We start from the raw sequence: 9217 nt of genomic DNA on the forward strand, positions 1-9217 counted from the left end.
GCACAAGGGCATTTCCTGTCAGGACAGGAAGAGAAAGACATCATGAGGCATGTGTTTGTGTGAATGTGAGCAGAAACATATTTACACTTTCAGTCTGCACAAGGGCATTTCCTGTCAGGACAGGAAGAGAAAGACATCACGAGGCATGTGTTTGTGTGAATGTGAGCAGAAACATATTTACACTTAATGCACTCAAATGATGTGCTTAATATATAAATATACTAAAGTTGTCAATTGAATTTAGTGTGATTATAAGAATTACAACAATAAAAAAAGCACAATAAATTATGCTCCTATTTGACATTTAAATATGTTTTTCTATGTTTGTCAGGAGGCACCAGCAGTATGAGTGTAAATGGTACATCCCTCTGGCTGATCTGAGCTTTCAGACTCTGGATGACTCGGATTCTCTCCCTCACATCCAGACGCTCCCTGAGCACGAGATCGAGGAGATGAAGATCAAGATCTCCTCCATCAAAAGCGAGATCCAGAAAGAGAAGGTAATGTTGTGTATATAAATATACAAGTAATGGGTTTTGTTCTCTGTTTTTGTCTGCACTCTAAAAAAAATAAAGGTTCCAAAAAGTTTTTTTTTCCACAGCGATGCCATAAAAGAACTATTTTTGGTATCCTAAAGAATCACTGTCACAGTGATAGTACAGTTTGCATTTAGACAGAGACAGATCTTAGACCGCCTGCTTCCATTGTTCAGCTGAGGTCAGCACAGGACAGCAAGGCAGTGCCTCACATGCAGAGGAAAGGTGACACCCCGCCTCTCAGCCTCAGTAACGTGGGTTACTCCACTGTGTGAGTGAGTTTGTTTTTGTTAGCTGACACTGAGAGAATCGAACGTGTTCCCCTCTGAGAGCACTCGCTCCTGGTGTCTCTTCTGGGAGTTCCTTCTGCTTAGAGCGATTACTGCTCCGCAGTCATGTAGCCCATTACATTGTGTCAAGATATAATATAACGTCGACACGCACACTCTAACGGACTGAGAAGTGGGGCGCTGAAGTCTTTAATTAGTTGTGGAGGCCTGATAACATCATTTCCAGTAAAAACTTATACACATACAATGAAAGGCTGATAGCGTCGGCCTTAATGGAAACTTACAGACACACAAACACAGTGTTACAAGCATAAAGACAAAATATCCTTTGAATTTACTTCACAAACAAACTTCTCACTCCCTTTCTGTTTTTGCCCACATACTATAGTTACTAAATTTTACTGTTTCAATATATATATATATATATATATATATATATATATATATACATATATGTTATCTGTACTGTTTCAATATATATATATATATATATATATATGTATATATATATACACACACTGGCGGCCAAACATTTGGAATTTTCAAGATATATTTAAGGTATTTCGCAATATTACATAAGAGACGTTTTTAAAAAACATGAAAATTTTAATTATTTCATACTTTGTGTGTATATGTAGATGCATGGATAGATAGATTTTAAATTGAAATAATATTTCACAATTATTTTTTATCAAATAAATGCAACCTTGGTGAGCATATAAAACTTCTTTCAAAAACAAACATAAAAATATTGCCGACCATATATATATATTGAATTTGAAAATGTAAAATAGAAACATTTTCAGACTTTTGGACCCTACTGTGCAACACATGTAGAGTCAGAAGGGGATTTCAGTTTGCACCAATTATTTTGCTCTGTGGAGCTCTTGGTTTCTGAGAGTAATAAGAGAGAATGAGAAGGAAAGAGAGGGCTAATCAGAGCAGGAAGTTTCTCTGATTGATATGCAGATTACTGATTACAGTCATGATGGCTGGTGCCTCATGCTGGCTGCGAGAAACACAGACTGACAAATGTCTCAGGCATACTTTGCTTGTAAGCACATTTTAATGCACTAATATCAGATTGATTTGTGTGTGAACAGAAAGCACAGAAAAGTCAGAGTCGTAATGTGGATCGTCTCAGGAAGAAGATGAACGAGCAGGAGTCGTGTCTGCTGTTACATTCCCCCACCATCCCATTCCGCATCCACAACAAACACGGCAAGGTACCACATCGCACAACCATCTGAATTACTACAGTATTCTGTGTGGGAGGCTAGTGTGATGCCTATTTGACATGATCTCTCAGATATGACTTTTTTTTTTTTTTTTGCGTTGGACATTTCACTAAATTTTTTCCACTTAAATTATGTGTTTCTGATGTTTATAGTGTTCCAGTAGAGGGTGCTATTGTTATTCTTTAACTGTTTCGCTTTCTACAGAGCTACCTGTTTCTGCTGTCCTCAGATTATGAGAGGTCAGAATGGAGGGAGAGCATTCAGAAACTGCAGAAGAAAGGTTAAACAACTTTTTCTATTAAAACATCAGATTATTCTATCATATCATATCATATCATTACAAAATGGCACAATCCATCATTCCTGAATCAGCCACACTACCACTCCAGTAATGCTCTCTAAGGTCCACTAGCTATGGGGTCCACTAGGGGGCCTCAGCAAACTTAGCAAAAAGGCAGCAAGATTTATTATTTATAATAATTTAAAATATGTGTGTATAGCAGTTTTATTTTAGTATTGTTTGTAGTAATATTATAATTTCTATTAATATATAAAAAAATATATTTTCACTTTTCATTTCTAGTAATTCTATTACGTTATTGTCTTTTTTTATTCCTTTATTTGTTTATTTAGATTTATTTAAATTTTATTTCATTTTTAGTTATTTTCCAGTAGTTAGTAACTTTAGAATCAGAATCAGAATCAGAAGAGCTTTATTACCAAGTATGTTTACACACACAAGGAATTTGACTTGACGACAGGAGCTTCCAGTGTAGAAGAAAGTACAAACATAGTGCAGACATACATGATAGTGCAGACATACATAGGAATAACACAGTAGGGATGTAATATAACACTAATATAATAAAAAAAAGAAAAATTGAATAATGTACTATATACAGAAATAGAAGTATAGGAAAAAATGTAATTGTTTAGATAAATGTACATATATGTTTATTAGTGTGCAGATATGTTATTTACAAAGTGTGCAGTTTAATATAAATATACTATGTTAGTTGTGATGGACGATGTATAATTATGAAAGATTAATTGTTCAGACTGAATATAGCTTGTGGGAAAAAACTGTTCTTGTGCCTGACTGTTCTGGTGGTCAGTGCTCTGTAGCGCCGACCAGAAGGCAACAGTTCGAAGAGAGAGTGGGCTGGGTGTGAGGGGTCCAAGGTAATTTTTTTTAGCCCTTTTCCTCACTCTGGAGATGTAAAGATCTTGGAGGCTGGGCAGAGGGACACCAATAATCCTCTCAGCAGTCCTGACTGTCCGTTGTAGTCTCTTGATGTCTGATTTGGTTGCTGAACCAAACCAGACAGTTATGGATGAACACAGGACAGACTCAATGATAGCAGAGTAGAACTGTTTCAGCAGCTCCTGTGGCAGGTTGAATTTCCTCAGCTGGCGAAGGAAGTACAACCTCTGCTGGGCCTTTTTTGCAATGGAGTCTATGTGAGTGTCCCACTTCAGGTCCTGAGAGATAGTGGTGCCCAGGAACCTGAATGACTCCACTGCAGTCACAGTGCTGTCCATGATGGTGAGTGGGGGGAGTGCAGGGGGTTTTCTCCTGAAGTCCACGATCATCTCCACAGTTTTGAGCGTGTTGAGCTCCAGGTTGTTAAGACTGCACCAGACAGCCAGCTCTTTAACCTCCTGTCTGTAAGCAGACTCGTCTCCATCCTTGATGAGGCCGATGACTGTAGTGTCGTCTGCGAACTTCAGGAGCTTGACAGAGGGGTCTTTAGAGGTGCAGTCATTCGTGTAGAGAGAGAAGAGCAGTGGGGAGAGTACACATCCCTGGGGAGCGCCAGTGCTGATGGTGATAGTCCTGGATGTGAGTTTGCCCAGCCTCACTAGCTGCTGCCTGTCTGTCAGGAAGCTGGTGATCCACTGACAGATGGAGGTGGGCACGGAGAGCTGGGTGAGTTTGTCTGAGAGAAGGTCAGGCATGATGGTATTGAAGGCCGAACTGAAGTCCACAAATAGGATCCTTGCGTAATTTCCAGGTCTGTCGAGGTGTTGCAGGATGTAATGCAGTCCCATGTTGACTGCATCATCCACAGACCTGTTTGCTCTGTAGGCAAACTGAAGAGGATCCAGCAAGGGTCTAGTGATGTCCTTCAGGTGGGCCAGGACCAGTCGCTCAAATGACTTCATGACCACAGACGTGAGAGCGACCATCAATCAACTTTAGTGCTTCAACTTAAATTTACTTCAGTTAGTTGCCATGGCAACAATTCAAATTTTTGTTTAGTGTAGGTTTTTCATCTAACGTTTATATTTTATTTTGTTTCAGCTTTATTGTAATGAACAGAAATGTTTTTAATAGTTTTAATTAGCAATAATAAGCTTGATGTGTAGAGCTCACTGTGTGTTTGTGTGTTTTTCAGACCTGCAGGCCTGTGTGTTGAGTTCAGTAGAGTTGCAAGTGTTGACTGGCTCCTGCTTCAAGCTCCGAACTGTCCACAACATCCCCGTCACCAGCAACAAAGATGGTAAGAGACACATATTTTCACACAAACCGCTCGCTTGCTGTCTGATTCAGTGCTAAGTAGCTTCAATTGTATATGGAGGGGTCAAATACAAATGCTGTCTGAATCTGAACTTACAGTAGAGGAGACTAGGGTAAAATGTGTCAGTGATATCAATTTCAGTTTATATCAGATGTCCAGAAACACATTTAGTTGAATTCGTTTGACATATATCTCATTTTTGTGTTTGTCTTGAGGAGAACTTCAGTAAAAACAGTTACTGAAGTTTCCTTCCCTTCTGTTTCCATTTAAATTCCTTCAGCTCCTCATCACAATAGTTTTTATTTGTACTCACTACCCCAGTTTCTTTGTTCCTCAATTTCTCTTTCCATCACAGTGAAGTCCAAATAGGTTGTTCATAAATCTAGGTTACAATCTGGTTTTACTCTACTGACAACCTGTGCCATGTTGAGGCTGCTTTTATTCACTTCTGAGCAGGGCAGCATTTCAGGACTTGGCTGTTTGTTTTTGTGTGGACCCTGACATGTTTTGATTTGGATGACATTAAAGCCATCTGTCCATCACCTCCCACATGCAACCCCAGTCAGCAGAGCTGGAGTCGGTCACTATCAAAAGGGCAACAATCCCTTAGTGTTGCTGCTGTATACATGCAATTATAGGGGATTTGGTGGTAGGTTCAGAAATATTATTGCATTTAGCCGACCAGAATGCATTAAACCTCTCCTAAAACCTCATTACAGTGGTTTTCCTGTGATAAAATCACTGTAATAGGGGATTTGGTGGTAGGTTCAGAAATATTATTGCATTTAGCCAGACCAGAATGCATTAAACCTCTCCTAAAACCTCATTACAGTGGTTTTCCTGTGATAAAATCACTGTAACACTCAACCTCAAGTCAATTTTATTTAATTAGCACTATTCACAATACAGAAGCAGCTTTATAAAAAGCATGATGTTAATATTTATAATCAACCAAAAATTAACATTTGCTAAAAATTTACTCACACTCATGCCATTCAAGATGTAGATGAGTTTGTTTGTTCAACGGAACATATTTGGAAAAAATATTCGCATTCCAGCACTTGCTCACCAGTGGATCCTCTGCAGTGAATGGGTGCCCAAACAGTGGAGTCCAAACAGCTGATAAAAGCATCACAATAATCCACAGTTATCCAAGTAATCTACAGTCCATCAATCAACATCTTGTGAAGCGAAAAACTTCACGGATTACAAACGGATGTTTGTAATACATCCATCAAGACAACATGAAATATTGATTTGAGAGGAGAATACTGAGGTTGAGCAATAAGAATCAAGTATTCTAGAGAGTAAACATACTGTAATTGTTGTGTACTGGTGCCAATAACGTTGATTTAATTTGAAGAACATCTACAGAAGCACAACCCAGAGTGGATCTGAAGCAAATTTTGAGTTTAAATAAAAAAATATCCTTTTCTGAGCATGTGCCCGCTGGCAGGCCGTGTCTAGCCCAGGGGTCTTGAGTTTGACTTGTTCCGTCTCTCGTAAGTGACACACATAGAAAGACCCCCTCTGATCATCCCCTGAACCCCACAACGTCCCTCCTGCTACGAAATTTAAGCTGCAGGGAATGAGGTGAAATGAGAAGCAGCTGGTGAAGGAATGTAACCCCTGCCACATACCCTCACATACATCCCCCATGAACCCCATAGACACACACTCACAAATACCCTCTTTCCTCTGGACACCAGCAGTTTGAGCTGACAAATCAGGGCTGTAAGGAGCGTTTGTCTTCATTATGAGAGAAACAGTGTGACATTGAGAGCTGTCAGATGGAGGAGAACAGTAATTAAATGATGGTCGGCTTCTGTTTTGTGAGAGTTAAGGCCTCTTTATGTGACTCGCATCAGGGTTTAGAAAAGCATTGTGCACCTCTTTGACCTCCACATGAAAAGCGTTGCAAATAGTGTTATGGAAGGGTGATGCTGCAAGAAGAAGTGGAAATATTTAAACATGTTTGAGAACAGAAAAAAGTCCTGGCAACTGCTTTGATGCATCAGAAAAAGCCCCGGTTCACGAAGTGTTACTCTTTCAGGGTGCTTGTGGTGAAGATCTCTTCATGTTTGAAACATTTCTTGTTGCTTTGTACTCCAAGTTTGGACAGAATTTAAGAATCGATTCTTTTAATTCATGAGTGAAATGGCTGCAACACATAGGAAGCTAACTTGGATAGCTCAGAACTATCAAGGGATAGTTCAGTCTAAAATGAAAATTCTGTCATCATTTATTCAACCTCATGTTGTTCCAAACCTGTATAAATTTCTTTCTTATGTAGAACTCAAAGGAAGATATTTTGAAGAATATTGATAACCAAACAATATTCTGATAGCCATTGTAGGAAAAAAATACTATGGAAGTCAGTGGCCAGCAACTGTTGTACATTCTTTCGAATAACTTCTTTTGTGTTCAGCAGAAGAAAGAAATTCATACAGGTTTGGAACAACACGAGGGTAAGTAAATGATGATAGAATTTTCAGTTTTGGGTGAACTATACCTTTAAAGAAAGTGGAATTTATTGCATTACAGTTGAGTGGCTAATGACATTATTGGCTAAAACCTATAAAACGTTCAAACTTCAAGCCAAGCTTTGTTAAGCTGCCAAAGTTTGTCTTGACATACTTTATTTTATTGTCTTGCAAGCTACATTTCTTCAAATTTCAATTAAATTTGATTAAATAATTTAATAAAACATTTTAAAATATGAATGGCTATTCCATAACCTGTTTTCGACCTCAGTTAAAAATTAGACTCAAATTTAAGAATTGACTTGGAATTTAAAATTAAATTCAAATTCAGGAATTTAAAGCTGCAGTCCGTAACTTTTTTGTGTTAAAATTTTATATAATTATCGAGTACACCATGAATCCATTTTCAACCCGTGTTTTTGGCTTGTCCTGAATCACTACGGTACACCTATAATAAGTGTTTATATTTTGACTATTTTAGACTAGTTCGGGTAGGTACCGCTGCGGAGTAGCCCAGTACCTGCGTGATTTGTCATAGACATAAACAGAGAGAAGTAGCTCCGGCTACAATGTTCTTCCGCAAGATGTACGCAGTTCTGTTTATTAACCACTAGAGTAACCGCCAAAAGTTACGGACTGCAGCTTTAAATTCAAGAACTGAAATTCAAATTCAAGAATTGAACACTAAATTCATCTCTACATGGCACACAACCTTCTTGTACTCTAAAAGACTTCATCAAAAAGCCAGATTGTGTAAGAATTGCGCTAGTTTATTAAATTATATTTTTACCGAGTTTTATCAAACAGTTTCTGGACTGAATGGAGAGATGAGCTGCCATTTGATTCATACTTTTGGACTGGATTATGATCACATGTCCAGCAACATGCACAGGTCTGAGATTGTTTACTCTCTCACGTGTTGTTCTGATGAGGTGGTTTAGGTTCAAAGAGATTCTCGGCTAGTTTGCTTCCTGCTAAATAAACGCAGAGAAAGGGAGACTGCAACTTGAGCACTGCCACCCACTGCTTCTAATATTGATACAGTAAGCCACTCTGTGTGTGTGTGTGTGTGTGTGTGTGTGTGTGTGAGGGTCGGTCAAGGCCACCCTGAAGTTATGACTGGTTCTGTGGGCCCAGAGACCCAGGTGTCCTCTCAGGATGAGAGCCTTTAAGTCCCAAAGAATCCTCTTGTTCTCTCGGGCTTACCATAAATATTGTTTTCATGAACCATGCTTTTTTAACCCACTTCACATGATGTTAAACTTTTTCGGTGTGGTAATCCAAGCTCATGGTTTTAGTTAAGGCAGCTGTAGACTTTCAGTTATGTGGCACTGTTTTAATTTGCTCTGACATCTGCATTCTTTCCACCAGCACTAATTCACAGAGTTCTTCATCAGAGCAGACCAGCCAAAGTTAGGGGGCTGTGACACTTGGTTTTATCTGATCTGTAAGTAATAGATCTTGCAACTTGAGCAAGACTTCAGATTTATAAAGCTTTCCGATCAGCACTGACCTTTGATTCTTTTGGAGTCAATCAAATTCTTAGTCAACCTGACTTTACTATTACTATTTTACATTACTAACCAACTGATATGGCTTTTTTAGTACTGATACCAAAGCTGCTATCTAGTAGGGGTGGGAATCACCAGAGGCCTCACGATACGATATTATCACGATACTTGTGTCACGATACAATATTATTGCGGTTTTAAATATATTGCGATATTCTGCGATATATTGCAATTTATTACCTTTTTCCAGCTTCAAATTATGTCCCCAATGGAAAACTTTGACAACATCTGTTTTAACTAAAAAGAAACATTTCTCACTTCAGTTTTATTGTTGCAGTGCAAAATGGGATTGTCAAGCAGACAAACTGACCAACACTTTCATGAAAACCTGTCATAAATGTTGTATGCACCTGGCAAACTCAACTATTTGTATTACAGTCTAATCTAGTCCACCTTAATTAAATGTAAACAGGTATGCACTGCTGTGCTACTACAGGTATTTTGAACAGTGCAACTTGAAATTGTACTAAAAAGGTTTGCAGACCCTTTAGCAATTGGGGCATTTGAAAGTAAATTACTGTTAAATTTAAATTAAATTAAATAAAACATGTAGTCTTACATCTAGGGATGCACCGAA

The 9217-nt window shown here is 38.5% G+C and overlaps 1 protein-coding gene across 2 annotated transcripts in view; it reads left to right on the forward strand.

Annotated features, from left to right (window-relative positions):
* LOC107731041 (active breakpoint cluster region-related protein-like) overlaps positions 1–9217 on the forward strand; it is a 199620-nt gene that overhangs the window by 123327 nt on the left and 67076 nt on the right. For both annotated transcript variants that reach the window (XM_016542017.1, XM_016542018.1), the window contains exons 10-13: positions 332–500; positions 1930–2052; positions 2269–2344; positions 4464–4568. In XM_016542017.1, the coding sequence (XP_016397503.1) occupies positions 332–500; positions 1930–2052; positions 2269–2344; positions 4464–4568 (473 nt within the window). The remainder of the gene's footprint in view (positions 1–331; positions 501–1929; positions 2053–2268; positions 2345–4463; positions 4569–9217) is intronic.

Source organism: Sinocyclocheilus rhinocerous, unplaced genomic scaffold, assembly GCF_001515625.1.
Source record: "Sinocyclocheilus rhinocerous isolate Xijiao unplaced genomic scaffold, SAMN03320098_v1.1 scaffold157, whole genome shotgun sequence".
Lineage (NCBI taxonomy): Eukaryota > Metazoa > Chordata > Actinopteri > Cypriniformes > Cyprinidae > Sinocyclocheilus > Sinocyclocheilus rhinocerous.